The sequence below is a fragment of the Yamadazyma tenuis genome, chromosome 1, assembly GCF_029203305.1.
Source record: "Yamadazyma tenuis chromosome 1, complete sequence".
Taxonomy (NCBI): Eukaryota; Fungi; Ascomycota; class Pichiomycetes; order Serinales; family Debaryomycetaceae; genus Yamadazyma; species Yamadazyma tenuis.
This window is the reverse complement of record NC_089461.1, coordinates 2494723-2517043: the sequence shown is the minus strand read 5'-3', so window position 1 is coordinate 2517043 and position 22321 is coordinate 2494723. Positions and strand designations below refer to the sequence as shown.

At 43.7% G+C, this 22321-nt stretch overlaps 12 protein-coding genes across 12 annotated transcripts; 7 read left to right on the top strand and 5 right to left on the bottom strand. All coding sequences in view use genetic code 12, as the record gives it.

Annotated features, from left to right (window-relative positions):
* Positions 1 to 107: 107 nt before the first annotated feature.
* On the top strand, positions 108 to 3239 carry PSN45_001232 (uncharacterized protein; the record flags this gene model as incomplete). The annotated part of the gene is made up of 1 exon (XM_066157611.1): positions 108 to 3239. One exon carries the CDS (start codon positions 108 to 110, stop codon positions 3237 to 3239), a length of 3132 nt encoding a protein of 1043 aa, XP_066013708.1.
* A 64-nt stretch (positions 3240 to 3303) lies between these two features.
* Positions 3304 to 5001, bottom strand: MAL9 (alpha-D-glucosidase (maltase) (alpha-amylase) (MALT) (MAZS); the record flags this gene model as incomplete). Its single annotated transcript, XM_006688578.1, has 1 exon — positions 3304 to 5001. The coding sequence occupies one exon, from the start codon at positions 4999 to 5001 to the stop codon at positions 3304 to 3306; it is 1698 nt and encodes a 565-aa protein (XP_006688641.1).
* Positions 5002 to 5609: 608 nt separating this feature from the next.
* Positions 5610 to 6932, top strand: TFC7 (C6 zinc cluster transcription factor-like protein; the record flags this gene model as incomplete). Its single annotated transcript, XM_006688577.2, has 2 exons — positions 5610 to 6419; positions 6477 to 6932. 2 exons carry the CDS (start codon positions 5610 to 5612, stop codon positions 6930 to 6932), a joined length of 1266 nt encoding a protein of 421 aa, XP_006688640.2.
* A 579-nt stretch (positions 6933 to 7511) lies between these two features.
* PSN45_001229 (uncharacterized protein) lies at positions 7512 to 9837 on the top strand (the record flags this gene model as incomplete). Its single annotated transcript, XM_006689043.2, has 2 exons — positions 7512 to 9054; positions 9206 to 9837. 2 exons carry the CDS (start codon positions 7512 to 7514, stop codon positions 9835 to 9837), a joined length of 2175 nt encoding a protein of 724 aa, XP_006689106.2.
* Positions 9838 to 9930: 93 nt separating this feature from the next.
* NOP15 (nucleolar protein) lies at positions 9931 to 10629 on the top strand (the record flags this gene model as incomplete). The annotated part of the gene is made up of 1 exon (XM_006688576.1): positions 9931 to 10629. The coding sequence occupies one exon, from the start codon at positions 9931 to 9933 to the stop codon at positions 10627 to 10629; it is 699 nt and encodes a 232-aa protein (XP_006688639.1).
* A 414-nt stretch (positions 10630 to 11043) lies between these two features.
* On the top strand, positions 11044 to 11415 carry CYB5 (Cytochrome b5; the record flags this gene model as incomplete). The annotated part of the gene is made up of 1 exon (XM_006688574.1): positions 11044 to 11415. One exon carries the CDS (start codon positions 11044 to 11046, stop codon positions 11413 to 11415), a length of 372 nt encoding a protein of 123 aa, XP_006688637.1.
* A 468-nt stretch (positions 11416 to 11883) lies between these two features.
* Positions 11884 to 12870, top strand: PSN45_001226 (2-nitropropane dioxygenase; the record flags this gene model as incomplete). Its single annotated transcript, XM_006688573.2, has 1 exon — positions 11884 to 12870. One exon carries the CDS (start codon positions 11884 to 11886, stop codon positions 12868 to 12870), a length of 987 nt encoding a protein of 328 aa, XP_006688636.2.
* A 157-nt stretch (positions 12871 to 13027) lies between these two features.
* PSN45_001225 (uncharacterized protein) lies at positions 13028 to 13795 on the bottom strand (the record flags this gene model as incomplete). Its single annotated transcript, XM_006688572.2, has 1 exon — positions 13028 to 13795. One exon carries the CDS (start codon positions 13793 to 13795, stop codon positions 13028 to 13030), a length of 768 nt encoding a protein of 255 aa, XP_006688635.1.
* A 291-nt stretch (positions 13796 to 14086) lies between these two features.
* Positions 14087 to 14749, bottom strand: PRX1 (peroxiredoxin 1; the record flags this gene model as incomplete). The annotated part of the gene is made up of 1 exon (XM_006688571.2): positions 14087 to 14749. One exon carries the CDS (start codon positions 14747 to 14749, stop codon positions 14087 to 14089), a length of 663 nt encoding a protein of 220 aa, XP_006688634.1.
* Positions 14750 to 15110: 361 nt separating this feature from the next.
* BET2 (Rab geranylgeranyltransferase) lies at positions 15111 to 16085 on the top strand (the record flags this gene model as incomplete). The annotated part of the gene is made up of 1 exon (XM_006688570.2): positions 15111 to 16085. The coding sequence occupies one exon, from the start codon at positions 15111 to 15113 to the stop codon at positions 16083 to 16085; it is 975 nt and encodes a 324-aa protein (XP_006688633.1).
* A 1565-nt stretch (positions 16086 to 17650) lies between these two features.
* Positions 17651 to 18616, bottom strand: PSN45_001222 (uncharacterized protein; the record flags this gene model as incomplete). The annotated part of the gene is made up of 2 exons (XM_066157610.1): positions 17651 to 17678; positions 18063 to 18616. 2 exons carry the CDS (start codon positions 18614 to 18616, stop codon positions 17651 to 17653), a joined length of 582 nt encoding a protein of 193 aa, XP_066013707.1.
* Positions 18617 to 19767: 1151 nt separating this feature from the next.
* PSN45_001221 (AAA-domain-containing protein) lies at positions 19768 to 21960 on the bottom strand (the record flags this gene model as incomplete). The annotated part of the gene is made up of 1 exon (XM_006688568.1): positions 19768 to 21960. The coding sequence occupies one exon, from the start codon at positions 21958 to 21960 to the stop codon at positions 19768 to 19770; it is 2193 nt and encodes a 730-aa protein (XP_006688631.1).
* Positions 21961 to 22321: the final 361 nt, after the last annotated feature.

Sequence of the window (22321 nt, the reverse complement as noted above, 5' to 3'; positions counted from 1 at the left end):
CAATTCAATCTCCGGGCACTTTGGCTCTATTGTTGGACCCCTTCAGCCATTTCGCACTCCAACTAAACGAGAAAAGGTACCTGAAAGGAATTAAAATAAACTTTTCCATGCCAGATACTATCAACCCAAAGAAACCCCCAGGAGACGTGCTGAACTCTCGGATTGTTTCTGGGCCCACGTCGGGCAACGCTTCCCCTACGTTGAAACCCAAAGCCTCGTCGAAATTACGAAAGAAATCGAGGCCGCATATAAAGAGGTTACCTTCAGGTCATAATAAACTAGTATTTTCAGTCGACGATGACATCGATGATGATATAGATGATGACAACGACAGTGCCCCACGAAGACAGGCCAAGTTGGATAAGGAGTATCTCGAGGGGTACAATGATGCTTTGAAAGCATTATATCTCAAGAAGTCCAAGAAGGAACTACCCCAACAAGAAGGTAGCTCTAGCTACTTTCCCGAAACTCCAGAAATGTCAAAAATAAACGAGATCGACTCAAGTAAATACCCTCCAGCAGAAGGTACTATACGGGACCATTTGTTGGCGGCCCAGGAAAATATGAAAGCACTAGAAGATCTTGATGAGGAGTACTTATCAGCTAATGTGGTCAGTACCCCGTTAATTGAGGATGACGAGGATGAAGAAGACGATGATGAAGTAGAATCACAGTCAGTGAAATCTTCTTCATCGTCTCAGACCATGGAATCATTGAATTTGAGAGAAAGACAGGATGCTATCAACTCAACTCATCCGTTTGGTATTAAGATCTGGAAACCCTCCTTGTATAAGAAAAAGAGATCTGTTGCCACGCGAGCCGAAGAAGATATCCACGAGTTCAATCAGCATAAGCCCACCATAAACTTGGGGGTTCATTTGTCGAACTTCTTGTGGACAATTACTTTGGGACTATTCTTATATTTCGTGTGCACCTTTTTCTCGGTAGTGTTATTCTTTGTATCTGGCTTCGGTATCCAGAAGAATTCAAGGGTCTACATCAAGTTAATTTATAAGGTTGGAAAGTTCTGGTTACATCCTTTTGGCAAATTTGTTTTGTTGAACAAGGATGAGAACTATTTGGATGAAGATGATGTTTATGGTTCCTCCATTGGGGAGTTCCACAGATGGAGACGTGAAGAAGAAGGCAGGCTCTTCTTTGCACCCCCACGTAGAAACACAAACTCCAACAATGAGTCCCAGCCCTTGATTAAAGATCATAAGGGTAGAGCTTTGAGAGATTCTTATTCTTTTCTTCAGGATAATCATGGGGGTTCAAGTCATGACAACGATGAAGCTCACACCAGTGCAATTGAAGAGGATGAACAGGATAACAGAAATGATATCAAGGTTAGATTCTTTGGTAGAGGTAGTTGGACATTTCCCCGAGTAATGTTCTACCTCTTATTTTATTGTTTTTTGCAACCAATCTTTTACCTTGTAGGTATTGTTTGTTGGTTATTAGTGTTCACCATCCCTATGTGCAATGTCACCATGCTTTTATGTACACACTTAAAGAGGCACCCATTGGCCTTACACTTTGAAGACGAAAAGAAATATTACGCCGGTGCTGATCAGAGGAAACGTGCTAACCAATCGATTCTTTTGTGTACCTACAGATGCAGTGCCTTACATTACTACAAATACACTATTGATGGTACCAACGTGTTTTTCATGAATCTTTTGATGACAGTGGTATTTGTCATTTTCGATTTCTACGTGCTTAAAGAACGGTGGGAGCTTGAATTGTTCATCACAAAACCAGTATTCTTATTTTGTGCATGTCTTTTCTCGACAATCCCATTAGCATTTTACATTGGTCAGGCTGTTGCTTCGATATCTGCACAGTCTTCCATGGGAGTTGGTGCAGTGATCAATGCATTCTTTTCTACTGTTGTAGAAATCTTTCTTTACTGTGTGGCATTATCTCAATCGAAATCTAAGATTGTTGAAGGTGGTATGATTGGGTCCATTTTGGCAGGTGTATTGTTGTTGCCAGGCATGTCTATGTGTGCGGGTGCTGTGAAACGGAAGACTCAAAGATACAATCCACGGTCTGCAGGTGTTTCTTCTACGATGTTATTGTTTGGAATGGTGATACTATTTGCTCCATCTTTATTCTATCAGATTTATGGCTCATATGAGATAAGGTGTAAAATTTGTGAAACAACCATACTGGCTCCATTTGAAGATAATTGCACAACATGTAGGTTTATTCAACCTGCTTTTGCTTTGGACACTTTGTACTACAATATCATTAGACCATTTTCTTTCACAGTGGCTGTTGCTTTACTTTTAGCTTACGCTTGTGGTTTACTTTTCACGTTGAGAACCCATGCTTCTTTGATTTGGGCCACCACTTCTAATGAACATAGTCCACATAAAAAAGATGAAGGTATGTCTTTAAGGTCCCCAAGTCTTACAAGTATTGATAGCAAAAAGCTAAAGATATTGAGTCCTATTTTACAAGCATCCAATGGGTCATCTGTAGATGCCAAAAGACCTGGTGGCTCATCGGTTTCAACAGCATTACCATCACCTTCAATAGAGGTTACCAAACAAAGAAATCCAAAGATTACCATTCCCATTAAGTCCAAACCATTAACTTCGAATGATTTCAGACCCACCACTGATGCGTTGCCAACAAGAGATAGTCTTAAGGATTTAAAAGAAGACGTTGAACAAGGTGGTGGTCATGACGCGCCCAATTGGTCTCGTTCTAAATCCTCGATCATCTTGTTATCGGCGACGATTCTTTACGCAGTCATAGCCGAGATTTTGGTTGATGTTGTAGATGGAGTTCTTCAAGACTTTCCTATCAACCCTAAGTTCTTGGGGTTGACAGTATTTGCATTAGTTCCGAATACAACCGAATTTTTGAATGCCATCTCGTTTGCTTTAGGAGGAAACGTTGCTTTATCGATGGAGATTGGTAGTGCCTATGCTTTACAAGTGGTTTTGATTCAGGTTCCAGTGTTAGCAATTTACTCCATGTACCGGGATTTTGGAGATCCGTTACAAACCTTTTCTTTGGTATTCCCCAGATGGGATATCATAGCCACATTGATATCCATTTATTTATTCACCTATATCTATGCTGAAGGCAAATCCAACTACTTTAAAGGAGTGATATTGATGTTAATTTACTCGGTGATGTTGGTAGGATTTTATTTAAATGATTTCTTGGAGTCATTGGACGATGGTTACAACCAACCTATCACTTCCCCAAGCTCATTCTAGTGAACATTGTGTTCCAAAATCAAAATACAGTCTTGGCATTATTATATACTATATGAAAGTTAATCTAGTAAACACTATAAACTCTGCCTTCATATGGTTCCAACTGTTGGGAAACTTTAGTATAATTGCTGTGTAAGAGCTTGAGATCTCCTTTGACCAAAGGCTCAAAGTCAATTTCTTTATCAGTAAAGTTCAACACCACCAAGACAGTTTTATCATCTGATTTTTTCAAGAACGAAAAGGTCTTCTGGTTGTCGAAATCCAAGATTTCAAGATCTCCATACACGAACAAGTCCTTATGTTGCTTTCTAAGAGAAAGACACAGTTTCCAGAAATTATAAAGCGAATGAGGATCATTGTACTGAGACTCGGCATTGATATCGGGATAATTGTCATTAACTCTCATCCAAGGCTTTCCCGTTGAAAACCCTGCATGAGCAGAAGCATCCCACTGAACCGGAGTTCTGGCATTGTCTCTTGCTACAAGATTGAGTACCTTCATAAACTGGGCTATTCTCTCATCACTGGCACCTTCTTGAAGCAACTCATTATAATAGTTCATGGAGTTGATATCTTTGTATTCCTCGATGGGCCATTCTTTAGGCACATTGGTCATTCCAATTTCCTGTCCCTGGTAAAGGAAGAGTGTTCCACTAAGAGAACTCATTAACAATGCTAGCAACTTGCCTGACTGTACTCTCCATTTAGGATCATCGTTACCAAATCTGGTTACAGACCTTGGCTGATCATGGTTCTCATTAAACACAGTTGTCCAGCCCTCGGTCCCAATGAACTCTGCTTGGTTAGTCACAGCCGTCTTGAGATCTGGCAAATTGTATCCATTGTAGATGAACCGGTCACGAGGATCAGATCCTAGTTCCACCATATCAAATAAGAATAACATGTTCATTTCACCTCTACCAGCACCCACGTACTTAAGAACCTCATCGTGAGAAGAGTGTCCCACTTCACCTACAGTCATTGCATCATACTTGGAAGTTACCCTCTTAAACATTTCCTGATGGAACTCATGGATTCTTGGGCCATTCTGGTGGTATAATTTGCACGGCTGGAACTCTCTGTCTGGGAATACAATAGGTGCATCCAAGAACCTCTGATCCTTGGAGTACATACCCGCAGTATCAATTCTAAACCCATCAATGCCTTTATCGAACCAGAAAGAAAGGGCAGACTTGTAGAGAGCATTTCTGGTGTGTTCATTTTCCCAGTTCAAGTCTGGTTGGTTTTTGGCAAATAAGTGCAAATAGTATTCACCGGTGGTTTCATCATATTCCCACGCAGAACCAGAGAAATATGACACCCAGTTGTTGGGAGGTTGTCTGTTACCCTTAGAATCGTACTTGGGAGGCTTCCAAATATACCAGTCTCTCTTGGGGTTGGTTTTGGAGCTTTTACTTTCCTGAAACCATTTGTGCTCAGCAGCAGTATGGTTAATAACCAAGTCCAAGATTAACCTCATTCCTCTTTTGTGGATCTGGTCAATTAAGATGTCCATGTCTTCCAAAGTCCCGTACTTGGGATACACAGACTCGTAGTCACTGATATCATATCCCATGTCATTCTGGGGGGAGTCATACATTGGAGATAACCAGATGATGTCGGCACCCAAGTTCTTGATGTGGTCAAGTTTGGAAACTATACCAGGAATATCCCCAATTCCGTCCCCGTTGGAGTCTTTGAAAGAGGCAGGCCATACCTGGTAGATCGTGGCATCCTTCCACCATTTATAGTTGATTGTCATGTTTTTTGTTTGTAGACGGAAACTCTGGGTAGTCGAATCCATTTATACAGAATCCGGGGTACATCGCACTTGTTTTTGCGAGCATCTTACGAGAGACATTACGAAGATTTGATGTTAATTGTAAGCATCAAATAGAGGAGAACACAGGAGGATGGTTTGTAGAGATTAGTCATGCAGAGAATATAGAAAATATACGTCAGAAGCAATTTTTGGGTCCGTTGTTTTCTGAAGTAGGTTCAATAGATTTTACTGGGCCAGAGCATTATTATGAGAATAACAGGAATAACCGTTAATGGAGTCTCAGATAATGGAGATGATTTGTACCACTTATAAGCAGAATGACCATAGGTATGCAAAATTTTGAGGAGTGTTTCATTGTCACTAGTTGACTAATTCCACCATTGATAAGGTGGTTAATATAAACACCCAGAAGAGAGTCTCACAACCAATACTACAACAGTGGTCCGATATACGTTGTTAGTTGGTTGTGTTCCTATGTAAGTGGTTCTGCCTTGCTAGCTGATTGTGTTCTCTTAAGTTCCTGATCACTTCGCGGAGTTCGCACCTCAACAAAAACAACCATAAAACCATCGCATCTTCTCAACAACATGGCATTAAAACACATTTATATCGCCAGACATGGATATAGAATGAACTGGTTGCCACCCCCACACCCTCCCAATCCTACTGGGATTGATAGTGATCCTCCGTTGGCACCCCACGGAGTTGACCAGGCTAAGGAACTAGCTGAGTATATTGCGTCGCTCCCTCATAACCAACAACCTCAATTCATCTTGAGTTCTCCCTTTTATAGGTGTGTGGAAACCGGCGAGCCCATAAGCAAGGCTCTCGATATCCCAATTGTATTGGAGCGGGGTGTTGGTGAGTGGTATAAGGTTGGTAGAGGAGTGATTCCTGAACCTGCCAACTACGATGCGCTATCCAAGTTTTTCAGTCATTTATCTAATGCAGACGAATGGGATAGGGACAAGACGGTGGGAGTGGTTCCCAGTTTGACGGGAGAAACCGAAACCGACATTTTCGCCCGGTGCAAGTTCTTCTGGAGCAAGTTTTTCCTGGTGTTCGAGTCAAAGTATCCGCACATCGAGAACATTCTCATCATCACCCACGCTGCCACCAAGATCGCGTTGGGTATGTCGTTGATGGGCTTCAACGATGTGTTTGAGTACTTGGATAAGGACGAAACGGTGTTGAGGGCAGGGGCCTGCTCCTTAGACAAGTACCAAAAAGTCGGGGAAACTTGGGAACTCAAAATGAACGGCAACTGTGAGTTTTTGAGCCAAGGAGAAGAAATGAACTGGGACTTCCACTCCGGATTTGAAGCTGGATCCGATGAAGATATCAAAGCTAGAAGACTCGCGGCCGAGAGAGAGAAACAAGCAAATCAAGACATGCAAGTACGTAGATAGAGTGCAACCCCGTGGGGAATTTTAATATACTAACCAACTGCAAAGGACTTTTACATCACAGTAGACGTCCCCAAGTACGGTGACAGTGGAAGTTTGATCAAGCCCACTTCCAAATTTCAGATCAGTGATATTGTTGATGCGCATCCATTGGCAAAGCTCACCAGTAAGCTGCTTGATGATGATTTGATAGGAAATCTTACCCTTATAGATGAGCAGGTTTACAAGCTTCAATGGTCGAAATTGGTGGGAACCGACTTGATTTTTGACGAGTATGGAGAACTTGTTTCCAAGAACACAGAGCATTTAAGCTGGTGTTCCAACACCAAAATCGTTGAAAAGAAAATCGAGGAAGAGAGGGTCAAGGTGGGAGGTGGTGCTAACGACACCCATTTCTACAAACAAATGATCAATCAGTTGGAAAAGGGAAGCCGAGCCGATGCTACGGGGGAAATTTTGTCAACGGATCGCACCGAAGTTCAAGGTAATGGCCAAGATACTTAGGATGAGTGCTGATTAATGACGGGTGAGACGCTAATGGAAACTGATACCGGGGCTTATCTGCAACGTTGTGTATTGTATGAAGACCCCCTTCGGTTAATGGCGGTTAGTAGATAGCTATAGTTTCTGACGTCACGAGGATCGGAGGGAATCATCAGGTCAGCCCCGTTTCGCGCAGGGACCGTGCGCGGCCTCGGCTTCTGGCACCAGCATCGGCACCAGAATCACCATAGATCCTGATACTGGTATCACCACGGATCATGACCCTTGTTGTAGACATCTATATATGGTCCTGTTCGGAAATCCAACGGTCTTTTATATCCCTTCGGCTACAATCAGTTACAAATAAACTTTAACCATTCAAAATGTAGTCATTCAACGCACGCTCGGTTATTAAATTATTCGCAGCTGCAAAAAAACCATTTACGAGGCTAAGCACGATTAGATTACAACTCGGTAAGTCATTCCGCGGGAACGGAAATGCATGAGCCCGTAGAAGTATATATATAGGGATCCAATCTCCCGTCGATGTCCCAGGCTATAATGAGCTACATTTATACTCCGTCAATCACAAATATCACCATGAGCTTGGGCTCATCAACTCCCAGAATCCCTCCCCATACTGACGCACTTATCCAGGAAGCCTTTAATAGGTCTACATCGTGCTTAGAGCTTGCACAGGACGTGGTGCCCAATGGTCCTCCTGCACCACGGGAAATTGTGGCCCATTTGAAGCTTTTGCGGTGCTTTGCAGAGCTAAAGAAGAGAATCATAGCCTCCGACGACAATGAACATTTGTGGAAAACGTACGTGACAATGGCTGCAAGACGGTTTTTGGTGTTCATGAATGCAATCAAAGGCATTTCTACTTCAGCACTTTCCGAAACTTTGGACCGAATGCTGCCACCTATTGACGTGATCATGGTGTGGCATTCTTTCATGTTGAAAACACTTTCTTTCACCAACCACTGCAAAAGAAACCAATTGCAGGGATTTTTCAATTACTCATTCCCATTAAAGGCAATCACTGACCTTATAAATGATTCCACTTTTGTCTTTGTTCCAACAGCACAGTTGCAGGCCAACTTCGAATCGTTTATGCAAGATACCGGCTCTTTTGTATACGATTCTTACCAGATGTTTGATGCTTCAATGGTCTTGATGATCCATTGTCCTGTTTGTGCTCAAGACCTTGTTACCATACCATTGATAGACTTTGCAGACTCTCGGTTCCAAGTATCGGAATTTGAAAACTGCAACTGTGGGTTCCAGAACCTGATGTCTCACGATGAGTTGAACAAACGCATCTTCTGGAAAGATGTCATGGACTTCTGGTACCCAGTCACTTCGGAGTACCAAGAGTCTCGGATTCGGTTGGAATTGGTAAAGAATACCTTTATGAACTTGGTGTCCAAGACTTTTGAACAGTTTATCGATGAGTTGGGTAGTTCCATTTCCTTGAAGTCGTTCACTCAAATGAGATCATATATGGGGATAAACCCCATTAACTTGACGATTCCTGGTAATGCATTCCACTTACAAGATGATTTGGTGGAGTGTGTTGCTAGCCAGGGTAAGTTCATTACTAGTATGGAGCAGTCAAACTGGATCTACTCTCAATTGCTTGAAGACATCATTGAAGATGGAATTGAACGATACAAGAACTTTGTGTTGGTGTTCAAAGATGCTACCTTTACGGTAGTTCCTACTTTGGACATTGAGTTAGTCTGGAATACCCATCAATTGAACCAATCGGGGTATCAGGCTTATACCCAAGAAGCTTGTGGAAAAGTATTGAGACACAACGACCAGATTGAAGAACTGAAGCTAATTGCCGGATTCACAGAAACTTGTCGAAAATACAAAGAGCTATTCAACCAAGAATACTCCATTTGTTTCTGTGGACCATGCAGCTACCGAAGGATAAGATCAAGAAGCTTATTTTCCCACAAAGCCAAAAGCGGACAGACTCTTTTCAAGGCCAACAGTGTTCACCACCTTTCCACCTGTCAAAAAACTGAGTCCCATTTGCGATTCTTTTACAAACAAAGCGAACATTATGTTCCTTGGGAGGAGAAGCACATACAAAATTATGTTACTTCTTCATTAGTTCCCATTTACGAGGGTATTGAGACTGGTTCTCTTTTTCAATTCCATGGCTGAGTCCATCGGATATACCTGTATTTCTGAAACGGCTTCCATGCTGGCTGTGGGAGAATATATTAAAACAATATAGAAATGATCAATGTACTGAATATTCTCACTAAATTTCGCAGTTGCACAATCCATGAGCGTATTAGACCTAAGCAATTATCTGATAGTATTGGGCAGTTCGAGTGCCCGGAGACTCTCGATTCTCCAAGAGGTTCTCAAGATTACAAAGGTGACAGTGGTGAAGCCCGATTTTGAGGAAAATCTCCCGAAATCCATGTCTCCTAAACAGTATGTCCAACAGACCTCTCATCACAAACTACTTTCTATCTTGGACGCCAACACGTTTGAGTCTCCTACAATCGTCATCTGCTGTGATACCATAGTTGACTGTAATGGCCAGATCCTCGAAAAACCCCAGACGAAGGTGGTTCAACGTCAAATGTTAAATAGCTACCGGCTCCACAATGCGATCAATGTGATTTCATCAGTACATGTGGCAATTGTGCACGGAAAAGACATCCATGTCGCTGGAGATGAGGTTTGTACGACCTTGAACTTCGATTCGAGCACTCCTCAAGAAGTGATTGAGGCATACATCGAAAGTGAAGAAGGGTTGGAGGTGGCTGGAGGATTTAAGTTCCAGGAAGCGGGAAACGTTCTTTTCCTGTCACTTAAAGGCGATTACTTCAACGTGGTGGGTCTCCCCGCCAAGCGGACGTTCGATCTAGTTCGCCAGTTACTTGGACATGTGTAAGTTATAAGACCTTAGCAGCAGGCTTGTCGTCCTGCACACGCCTGCGAAATTGTACAAAAGTCTGAGTGCGAGATGAGATGAAAAATATTCAAGATGGCTCAGAAAGCTGGTAGCAAGTACCAGGTCAAGCCCGTCAAAAGGACAGAGATCGAAGAATTGTCAGCCAACAAAGATGAGATAGAGGTGGCCTCAAGCTCTAGCTCCGAGAGCGACATCAACGCCGAAAGTGATGTTGAATTAAGTGAAGACAGCGAATCTGACTCAGAAGACGAGCAAGACCAAATAAAAGGATTGGAAGACAACCGCAAGCATGTTATAATAAAGCCCGCCAGAATAATAGACACCAGCAAGAGCAAGGGTAAGAAGGGAGTCATATACTTGGGCAGAATCCCTGACGGGTTCTACGAGGCAGAAATGGAAAAATACTTCAAGCAGTTTGGAGAAATAACCAGAGTGAAGTTATCCAGAAACAAGAAAACCGGAAAGTCCAAGCATTATGGGTTTATTGAGTTCACCAGCGTCCAAGTAGCCAAGGTTGCCAGTGAAGCCATGAATAATTATCTTTTATATGGCCACTTGATCAAATGTTATGTGGTGGACAACCCCAGTGATTTGATGTTCAGCCAGTCCAAGTTTAAGATCATTCCTTGGAGAAGTGTTAGCAAGCATCGTAACGACAAGCCCAAAAGCCAGCAACATTGGGATAAGTTAAGTAAGAAATTTGAGTCCAACCAACAAAAGAGAAAGTCGGGGTTGCAACAAAAGGGCATTGATTTGGGTTACTTAGATTAGGAGAGTAGTAGTGTAAATGCAAATATTATCAGAAGCTCAACCCCATTTATCGCAACATGTGAATGGGAGGAACCTGAGAACGGGAAGAACCTGAAAATGGCAGAAACATGAATGGTGGGTGTATGGGTCAGAATGGCTTTTACTATTGGTATGATTTGACAGTGGTTGGTGGTTGTAAAGTAAGTAATCATGTAATACCAACTGTTTGTGGATATTGCACCCGGACTGGCAACCTGGTGGATGGTTCGTTTTCCTGATCGAGCTATGATTTCCTCACTGGTGGTCGCGCCACGACTGATTATATTTAAAACCAAATTGATTGGAAGTAACTTCACATGTTCCTATAAGAATATCTTTCGATCTTCAACAGGCACAAAAAAAACATCCAACTATCTAAGTTATACGTATCACAGCATGTCCGAAGAAGAAGTTTTGAAGATCTACACTATTGACGAGGTTGCAGAACACAAGAGTGCCGATGACTTGTGGATGGTCTACAACGGGTTGGTATACGATTGTTCATCATTTCTTGATGAACATCCAGGAGGAGAAGAGGTGGTGTTGGACGTGGCAGGAACGGATGCCACCGAGGAGTTTGATGACATTGGCCACTCCGACGACGCTCATGAGATCTTAAAAGGGTTATTGATTGGGAAGTTGGAAGGTGGTGTGGTAAAGGAAATCAAGTCACAGTTGGATTTCGAAGAAGGAGGAAGCAACCTTCCTGTTTTGGCGGCGGTGGCCGTGGTGGTTGCCGTGGGTGCCTACTTTGTGTTTGTGAAGTAATCACTGCGTTAGAAAGGGGTTTAATTCAATATACATTATACAATTAGGGTTGGACGATGAGGTGGACGCACTTTGTGTTTTTTTTTTGGGCTTTACCAACAAATAGTGATCTGAATCACCAGAGGTGATGGGTGGGTGTATGGATTATGGTGATGGTAACAAGTGGTTTCCAATACCGCGATCGAACTTGTAGATGGTATTTACGTGTTTGTAGTAGAGGTGGTGTTTGGGCAGTAGTCGCAGGTCGCATGCATCAAAAGGTACATAAATCCGTGGACGGATGGATGGCCCCAACACCCAGCGTCATCATATCTGTGCGGGTTTGTGGATATTGCCACTGCGGTGAAAAGGTCTCAGGCTCAAACACTTTTTTGTACCGGGATAAATGGGACTCACTACCACTAGATGAAATCCCTGCATCAATTCATCAGCACCTTCTCAGTGAAATATCCTATTATTCAGGCCCCAATGGCGGGTGTTAGCACCCCTAAGATGGCGGCAGCGGTGGCAGCGTCGGGAGGTTTGGGGTCGCTAGCATTTGGTCCATTTCTCTCCAACTCGAGCAAGCTTGACAGCGAAATGTCTGAATTCCAAGCTCTTACTCAATCCACAAATACAAATATCAACTTCTTCAGTCACGATATCAACAACAACTTGACCGACCACCAGGTGTCAAACTGGTACAAACTTTATGATAACGACACAGCAGGAATTAAGTTGAAAAATGGTGGAATCTCGTTCAAGCAGTTTGAACAGCAATCCAGCTTTCGCCCGTTTTTGGACAAGTTGTTGTTATACAAGCCATCAATGGTGTCGTTTCACTTTGGATTGCCTTCTGCTGCCACACTTGAGGAGTTTCGGCAACACAAAATCCCGGTTTTTGCAACCGCAACCTCAGTTAAGGAAGTGCAAGAATTGTTGAAATCCAAGGTGGAAGGAATTGTGTTACAGGGTTATGAAGCGGGAGGTCATAGAGGTAACTTTATTGACTTTGAATTGGACGAGAATTTGTCTACATGGAGTTTATTTTCCAAGGTCAAAGCCCTTAATCCCGATTGTTTTGTGGTACCTGCGGGAGGAATTGTGTCGAGCTCTGATATCAAGTATTATTTGGATAACGGAGCAAGTGGAGTGCAATTGGGGACGGCTTTTGTGACAGCAGCCGAGTCATTGAATAATCTGTTCATTGGTAACAGCAGTAATCCCACTATTATGACGGACTTGGTGAGTGGAAGAAGTGCTAGATGCTTACGAACTCCGTTCATCGAGAAGTTGATCAAAAACAGTAAAGGGCTTGAGCTTCCTCCATTTCAGTATGGCTACCACGGATATAAGCAATGGAGGGGTACCAAGGGACCTGAATATGGGTTTTACTTGGTAGGACAGAACTATGATTTAGTGCAGCATGAGTTGCCTGTGGTTGAGATCATGAAGAACTTGACAAGGCAGTTGTGAAAAGTAATAGAAGATGTCATTAGCTATGTACAGAGTATTTAGGATTGCGATTCACATACACGTGAGCAGTACGCAATGCAGATATTTACAACTCACCAAGAATGCAGATATTACAACTCGACAAGAAGATATTTACAACACGACAGGAGAACAGCACTTAACATATACGCAACCCGCCCACCTCTTCGGTGCTGCTCTTCTCCACGATATCCACATCTTCAATCGTATGCACCACAATCTGCGAGTGGTCTTCGTTCAACTCAAAGATGAAAAATCCACTAATAACTCTCTCCATCTGGTTCTGTGCTTTCAGCAACCCTACCAAGCCAGCTGTCAAATGGGAAATCGTTTGTGAGATGGACTTTACTCTCAAATCATCGGGAGCAGTATTTAATTTGGGGAATTTCAGAGCATCCACTTTGGCCCAGCTATGAGAACCAAGCTTAGCATTGGCAGTAGAGACTATATTTGAAGAATTCTCCACCCCTGGAACCGTTCCTTCGAGGAGGTGTGGGCATCCCTCGTTACAGGTCGACCACCTAACCTGGATTTTGGTGGTGTGAGGGAAAACACATAGAAATTCGATATTTGATTCGCTGGGGCTCATTACTTTAATGGACTGGATGTGCAACTTAACCTTTGGGTTCAAAACGATCGAGGTGAGCACAAGCTGAAGGGTCTTCAAGGTGGTATAATACAGCACATGACCTTTGATATTGGGCAAGAAGTAGTTCAACTCGTCGAAATGAGTGGGACAAATACGTAATAGGATATCTGGGGATATGAGCTGTTTCGGAAGAGATTTCTTCAACATATTGGGGATCAAAATCTTGAGCTCTTCGATGGTCTTTCCAAGGTTAGCCTTTTTCTCTTGCTCCTGAGGGGAAATATTGTCGCTTAACACCACGGTCGACTGTTTGAACATGAGTTTGCTATTATAGGGTGGAGGGTACACAAGGCAAGGAACATGGGAACTGAACCCGGGGGACGATGAAGACGGGGATTTGGTGAGGTGGTGGTGTTTTGGTATCAGAAAGGACCCTATGTGATGCTTCACCGGTACCGAGAGGTGGTTAATTCGTGGCACACAGCGGATATTCATCAAGAGCTTTACTATTAATTTTAAAACCCGCGATAAACGACTGCAAAGGTATCGCAAAACCTACAAGCTCCACAAACCTACTAGAACTCACACCAATATTTATTTTACACTAAGCTACTTTTCACTCAAGTCCAAAGGAGTCAAACGCAAGTAAGGCTTGATGATTCTGAAGTTAGGGAATAATTCCTTGGCCTCTTCGTTGCTGATGGTCACAGGCACAATGGCATCATCACCTGGAATCCAGTTGATACCAGTAGCAACTCTGTGCTTGTCACCAGTTTGCAAAGCATCGACAACTCTCAACACTTCGGCACTGTTTCTACCAACCGAAGCTGGGTAGGTAATAATCAATCTCACCTTCTTCTTAGGGTCAATGATAAACACCGATCTGATGGTCAATTGCAATCCCTTGTTGTCGACGTTGGAAGCATCTTGAAAGTCGAGCATGTCGTACAAGGTGGCGACCTTTCTTTCTGGGTCAGCAATAATTGGGAAAGACAAGGTGGAACCAGTAACCTCATCGATATCCTTGATCCAGGCCTTGTGAGATTCGGTACCGTTGGCAGACAAACCAATCAACTTGACGTTTCTCTTTGTGAATTCGGGTTCCAACTTGGCGAAAGCCCCCAATTCGGTGGTACAAACAGGGGTAAAGTCATCTGGGTGAGAGAACAAAACCGCCCATGAGTCACCAATGTACTCGTGGAAAGAGATTTTGCCGTTGGAAGTTTCGGCTTGGAAATCTGGAGCAGTAGAACCTAAACGTAAAGGAGCCATTATCAGTGGGGGTATGATAAGGAAATTTGTGGCAAAGGATCTTTTAACATTTAAATAGTGCCCCATATTTTTTCAGAGCGCCGGCGAAAGATCATTCAATCTCACGTGACTTTGGTCAATAACTTGGTGACCTCACACCATATGGTAGTGGGGTGGGATGGTGTCAGTGGTGGTGGCAGTAATAGTGGCGGGCGGATAGTGGTGGTGGGGGAGGTGTGGGTATCAATGGCAGTTGACCTGAGGCCCGGTGGGTGGTGGTGGGTCGGCGTGGGTCGAGACGTCGCCGCAAGGGTCTCCCGCTGGTGCGACGGAACCGGCGCGGGCCTTTTCCGCGCCTTCACTCATTTCGCATCTTCACTCCATGACCCTCGCAAGACTCAAACACATCCAGTACGTCAAAAACGTCGATGACGCTACCAGCAGGCAGTCATTTGAGTACTGGCTCTCGGAGCATCTCCGATTGAATGGAATGTATTGGGGGGTGATGGCTCTTGTTGGCCTCAAATCTCTCGACACCTTACCCAAACCCCAGGTGATTGAATACGTTCTTTCATGTTATGATGCCAAATCCGGCGGGTTTGGTGCTTACCCCCAGCACGACGGGCACATTCTCTCGACGCTATCGGGACTACAGATTCTTTTGATTTACGACTCGCTCCACACCATTGACGACAAAAGAGCCCAAATCACCAAATTCATCAAGGATCTCCAACTCCCCGATGGGAGCTTTCAAGGCGACTCATACGGAGAGGTCGACACCCGGTTTGTGTACAACGCCGTCAGCTCGCTCTCGATTCTTGGTCAGTTGACTGAAGACGTTGTGGAAAGAGCATCTCAGTTTCTTGTCAGGTGCGAAAACTTTGATGGTTCTTATGGCATGGAGCCGGGCGCAGAGAGCCATGCGGCCCAGGTGTTCACGGTGGTGGGGGCGTTGGCCATCATGGATAAGTTGCACCTTGTGAAGCACGACAAGTTGGCGACATGGTTGAGTGAACGGCAGGTGAAGGAAGGAGGGTTCAATGGACGGCCTGAAAAGTTGCCTGATTCGTGCTACAGCTGGTGGGTGTTGAGTCCACTTACGATCTTGGGCCACCAGAACTGGGTGGACTTGGCACGTTTGGGTGATTTCATTTTGGGATGTCAGGACGAGGAAATAGGAGGGTTTAGTGACCGTAAAGACAACCAGACCGATATTTACCATACTTGTTTTGCCATAATGGGACTAAGTCTTGCCGACCATGAACTATATGATCTCGAGGCCATTGACCCGGTATACTGCATGCCTTACTCAGCTACTCAAAAGATTCAGAAGTGGCCGTATGCTGGACGTGAATGATTATCGAGAAGTTAAGGGGCCTCATATCGCCGGTTCGTCTAGCGATCATCTATGTAAGCATGTCATTCAGAAGTATATTGCAAATCTCAGGATACTGCAAATCGCATGTTACTGCAAATCTCATGATACTGCAAATCACATGAAGGTTGCACATCTCTTATATAATGTCGCCATATATTTTATTTTAAAGATAAATGTCGTTTGGCATCGCGCCTCCATAACAGATATTTTGCAGCTGTAGTCACGAACATACGCGGTTATCTCGCGATGATTCACTGATGTCGCAAGTCTGTCACTTGAAGATTGCTTCTATAAACAGGTGAGAATCCTTGTGTCGCTTACTTGAGTGACTTTTTACTTCCTATACCATAGAGCCTTTTAACCGGACTCATTCCATAACCTTTAGTATATTGCACATGCCATTTGCAGGCATTCGAATAGTTGATTTAATAAGCTTATTATGGTGTCAGTGCAATCTGGAATGGCCTCAGGAAGCAAAAGTCTATGTTCGTATAACATATGCCTGATTTGCCCTTCGATAGAACATTTACATTATTATGATACCATCTAATCCACCCGTATATGATGACTTACGTTATACATCCTGTAACAGTGTATATCATTGACGAACTGTTTTGCTCATACTCGCTGGGCCCATTGCGTGCAGGATACATCATACCCATGTTGCAGAGCCAAATGTCCGTCAAATGTCGCACTGATCTAAGGTTCATCCAATCGGGCACCTGCGGGATAACCTTTAAGGTTTTATGTGCGAATTAGAGGCGTACCTGTACGCGTAGTACGAACAGTTGCGCACAAACACCAGCACCCATGTTTTTAGTTGAAGAGGTTGTTCCAAAGGAGGTGCCCGTCAATGCAAAACGCAAGCGGACGCAAAACGCAAAACGCAAAATGCAAGCCAATATGCCCTGACCTCTGCAGTGATCAATGAAGTGGTTAATGCAGACGCGAAGTAGACGCCACACGCACACAAATTTTTTGAAGGATCTACTTGGCTTGCGCATCCTTGCGGGCTGGTCCCTTTTGACCCCCTTCACAGCGAAGTTAACAATTTAACTTTTGCTTGTGCTTGGTGGGGTACAGGTAAGAACTACCTTGGGTGTATGGATCAGAGTCTGTTGGATTTATACAGATGTTCATTCCATCGAGAAATACGAGACTTGTTAAGGGAGGATCTTCACCGGTTCAGCATTCCCTCCTGAAAAGGGGGTGATTCTACTGCAGTCGACAATCTGATCATCGCTCCCAAATATGCCTCGATTATTTCTTAGTTGAGATAAAATAGACGCAGAGCCAGTTACCTGTATATACCCCCGCGAATCTAGCGTGAGCCCGCTTTCAATAATAATTCTGTCGTAGGGCTACCCAGCATGATCGTTTATTGTTGACCCCTGCCATGCAGCTAAAAATGTTGGGTTTCATCAATTAGCCCCAATTGGTGATGGTTGACTAGGGATGACAACAGTAGTGAATTTGATTTTATCAAAGCCCTCACAATAGCAAGGCACATTCTTGTTATATTCGCTAGAAATAACCTTGGTTAATTAAGGTTGCGACAAGTGAGGGTTCAACCTAAAATAAAATTAAAAATTAAATAAATATATAGACGAAGATAATACATTGAATTCCAATGCGATACGTTAATTTATATATAATAAAATATCGTACATAACCCCATTATGCAAAAAAAATTTGACACACTACACACGGAACGGACCCTCTGCCGCCCCAAATATTGAACTGAAAAAAAAATAACCCCTTGCTTAATGAAAATCCCAACAATAGCTTGGATCCCAGTGCTATTATACAATGCCGTTAGATAATTGATTTGAAATAACCCCGCCCACTCAGTTCAAAATATAGTTAATTGAATGATGGGATTTCTTATTAATCTTGGGTGATGTGGATCCTGCCTGGATGGATGAGACCGACGATGTACGTGAGTGTAGTGATGACATGCTGCTGATAGATGACGACCGGGACTTGGCCATTTTGGTCGAGACGATTGCGGAGGTGGCCGTGGAAATAGTAGCAGAGTTCGCGGGGCCTTCGCTCTCAGTAGTCTTGCTGATAGACAGTATGATTCTTCTCCATCTGAATTGGCATGCATTGGGTGTCCTGTCATTGAAAAATGTCAGGATATCACGCCATCCCAACTTCTGGTTCTCTTTCAACTCTCTCAAAAGTTTGTCTTCTTTAGCTGTCCAGGTGGTTGACAGCTTGGACTTCTTTTCGTTGATATTATTATAATAGTAGAACGGGAGATGCAACGTGCCTGGCGAGCCAGCACCAGGCGATCCAGACCCATTGGCAAGGTAGTGGGGGGCCACAGGTCCACCAGCACCTGCCGTGGGTACTTGGCCATAGAAGCCTGATTGTGGTATTATCTGGCCCTGAGGAGGAAATTGGTTTAATTGACCTACTGCTGGTGGCTGGGGCACCTGGCTGTAGCTGTAGTATATGGGGTACTGGTATCCGAAAGGATATTGCAGTTGAGGAAATACACTCATGGTTGGAAGTCAAATAAAAAAACCAGGGGAGCATCGATTCCTTTATATATTTAAGGCGAGAAATAATTAAAAAAAAAATAAACTCTCTTAAAGGTACTGTAATGTCAAATGGCAAAAACAGAAATTATCAATCGATAGAGCCGGTGATAGCCCAAAGAATAAACTTCACCACACATTGATAATGCCGGGCTGAAACAGACAATAGGGGGAGAACTCATTCTTGAACTAAAACTCGTTTAAGGGGTTCTGTTCTCCAAGCGGTCTACTATTACCGAAATAAAAATAAATCTTAAAACAAATATTGGCGCACACAATGACTTGCGTCTTGTTCTATTAATTGTCGATGTTTAAAGACGGTTGCTTATCCATTATTAAATCATAATGCTCTATTGTTGAAATTGATGCTACCAAAAAATGCCGTTTGCATTGTCGTTCCAAACGCTGATAAAAGGTTAACAATCGCTATCACAATAGGTGGCTAATATCGAAATCTCCCGCATCGGCAACATGTGCATGATGGCCTCCCCGCGTATATGCAACCAATTATTTTAGAAATGACCTGTTTATTGTTATTTTGTTATACCTGGTAACAGGACGGCATATAAACCATTACTTAACCCTTGCGTAAATAGCCGGCTCTCTGTGTATGCATGCTGCAGATCATTGATGCGGCGCTCCCATCTTTTGTGTCCGGGTTTACCCAACATATCTCAAGTACCCACCGTTTCACATTTGATTTCGTAAATTCCATCGGTATGTTTTCATCTTTACCCTGAAAATTTGTGATTGTATATTGATATTCTTCCTATTATATTACTATTGCGGGTAATTTTAATATTGACATTTCGAATTGTAACGAATTTAACCTATTTGTGTCTGCTTATGCATTGTTATCATCATTGGTCTAGAACCGGTCTTTAGGCCTCCCTGAACTTTGAGAATTCTTTTTTGTGTGATTGACGTTAACTTTCAATTATTTTCTGAGAGTCCGGATCTCCCTGCTTAGTTTAGTAGCAGTTTATTCATATTTTTCGTCAAGTTTTTTGCCTTTCTATTTTGGTTAGCCTTTTATCGCCTATTTTGTAACAAATGGTCATTTTGACTTTTTTTATTCTTTTTATTTTCGCCTTAGACTGTATTTTATTTTCCCTTCATACTCCCAGAGATCCAAACTTCTTAGCCCAATCTTCATATTTACTTAGACTCTCGTACAGAACACTTGGCTTTATAAACTTTAAGCTGTTGCGAAAGTCATCCATGTTCATGGGTCGGATCTCCTCGGTAGGTGTCAGCAAGAGCAATTCTCCAAGCGACCGTAAAGGCCCCATCGCACTATCCTTGCATAAAGCTGTGATGTCGCTTCCGCTAAATTGAGCGGTCAATTTAATAATCTCTTGAAAATCTGCGTCTTCGAGAGTGTGTTTTTGGTACTTGAGAAGCCTTTTCACTTGATTCGCCCGAGTTTCATCTTCGGGTAACGGGATGTACTGTCTCTTGACGAACCTTCTTCGTGCTGCCTCGTCAATTGACCACGGCATGTTGGTGGCCCCGAGGATCAAAACCTGATGTTTGAGCTCATTGGCATCGTCCTCCTTGGTGGTGGAACTGCTCAATTCACTCCATTGGATCAAAAACTCGTTTTTGATTCGGCGGGTGGACTCGAGCTCTCCTTCGTTTCTGGACCCAAGCAACGAGTCGATTTCGTCGATAAACACAATAGATGGTGATAATCTTTTGGCGAGAACAAACAACGCCCTGACCAATTTTTCACTTTCTCCCAAGTACTTGGACGTAATGGACGAGGCGGTGATGGAGAAGAATGTTGACTTACTCTCAGTGGCCACCGCCCGTGCCAACATCGTTTTACCGGTCCCAGGAGGCCCAAAAAGTAGCATACCTCGAGTAGGTTCTCTCAAGCCCTTGAACAAATCCGGCCGCAAAAACGGATACACCACTGCTTCTTTCAACGAGTTCTTTGCGTTGTCCAACCCGACAATGTCTTCCCAGTACACTTCGTCTCCGTGCACCACAATGTCGTTAAGAATCAGCTTGGCTGCATCCACATCGATACCTCTGACCAGCTCAATCACCTTATTCTGCACCTTTGGGTTTAGGAGATCTCGCATGTCAAAGTCCTCATTTTCATCCGACTCACTCGACTCATCACTGGCTTGCTTTTTTGCAGGCACCGGTGTAGACGTGGGCGTTGGTGACTCGGCCCGAGTGCTCTTCTTTGAGGAAGAAACGTAGTTGTAAGTAATATTCGACTTCTTTATTGGGGCAGGCCCCAATCTAGCAGGGGCTGTTGCCTTTGGTTTGGTACTAGTAGCGGCCTTCTTCGGTGATGTAGATGACGTCAGGGGGGTTTGAGGCTTCTTCATAAGCCGACTAATGTTCATCGGCTTGGGCTTATTGTAGATATACTTCTTTTCTGAAGATGCTGGGACTTGAGACTTGGTCGATGTTTTGGAGCCGGCGCCACTGGGGACATCTCCATTGCCATGGGGACGTATATCTGGTGTGCTTTTGCTCTGGGGCTTCTCTGGTCGTAACGGTTGCAAGTTCATGATCGAGTTGTTGGGAGATGAATTCGAGTTGCTGCTCATGCTGGAATGGCGAGATTTGGGCTTGAGGCTCAAATTCTCCATTGAATGGCTGAGCTGGAAGTAGTCACCGTCCAAGTCGATTAAATTCGGCGGCGTGTGGGCGTCTTCGTCGCTGATTTTGTCCCACCCCACCGCGAGGTCCTGGTCAAAGTCGTCAAACGCTTCGTCGTCGTCCCCGGTGTCCACCACGGTTATAGAAGGCTTCTGCCACGACACATTGGCGGCCGTGTTGGCTTGATGCTGGTTATGCTTTGACTTTAATGAGCTCTGCTGAGGTTGCTGTCTCAACGACTTGAGCATCTTCTTTTTTTGCACGTTGCCATTGCTTAGGTTTCTCATACCTCCCGACCCCAGGCGCAACGATGGAACCGTCATGTTGGATTTACCGGAGGTAGAACTGGCCACGGAGGTGGTGGAAGCAGATTTGAGTTGTCTCCTATTTAATTCGTCCATTCTCAATTGTACACGGATAAGATGCTTGACGTTCTGGTCCCGGATGGAACGCAACTCATTGAACACATCGAGCTCTTCCTGGCCCATTTTTGTGATGCTTTTCTCGAATAGTTCGAGCTTGAACAAAAGTGACGTATGTAGTGATTTCCAGCCTTTTAAAGCATCTTCCACCCGATTATCTTCTTCTAGGGTCAAGTTCTTGATGCTGAGGTTACAGCAGTCGGCGTATGTCTGCCTGAGCTCCTCTTGCACCGTTAGCTGCGGCGGTCTTTTCCGTTGAAACATGGGTGTAGAATATGTCACTTGCTCACCGGGGTTTTTCTTATCATCTTTTTTAGCGCGTAAGGCTGTATGAAATTTGCAGGAGGTGAGATGCAAATCAGTGTACACAGACATAGTAAAAGGATCAGGGACAATTGTAAGTAAACAAAAGGACAAACATATGTACACAATGGGCTAGAGTGCTTTGTCTGCGAAAATGCTATGCCTTTAATAAACTATGTTTTGAGACTAGAAGCTGGATACTTTTCTGGTCCTCGAAAATGCAATTGCCCAAGAGCAAGCTCATCACTTTTGGTGAGAGGGTGGAAACATACAATGTCTTTGTGTGTTATACATTCCATTGGCACCTGACAAATGGCAGCTC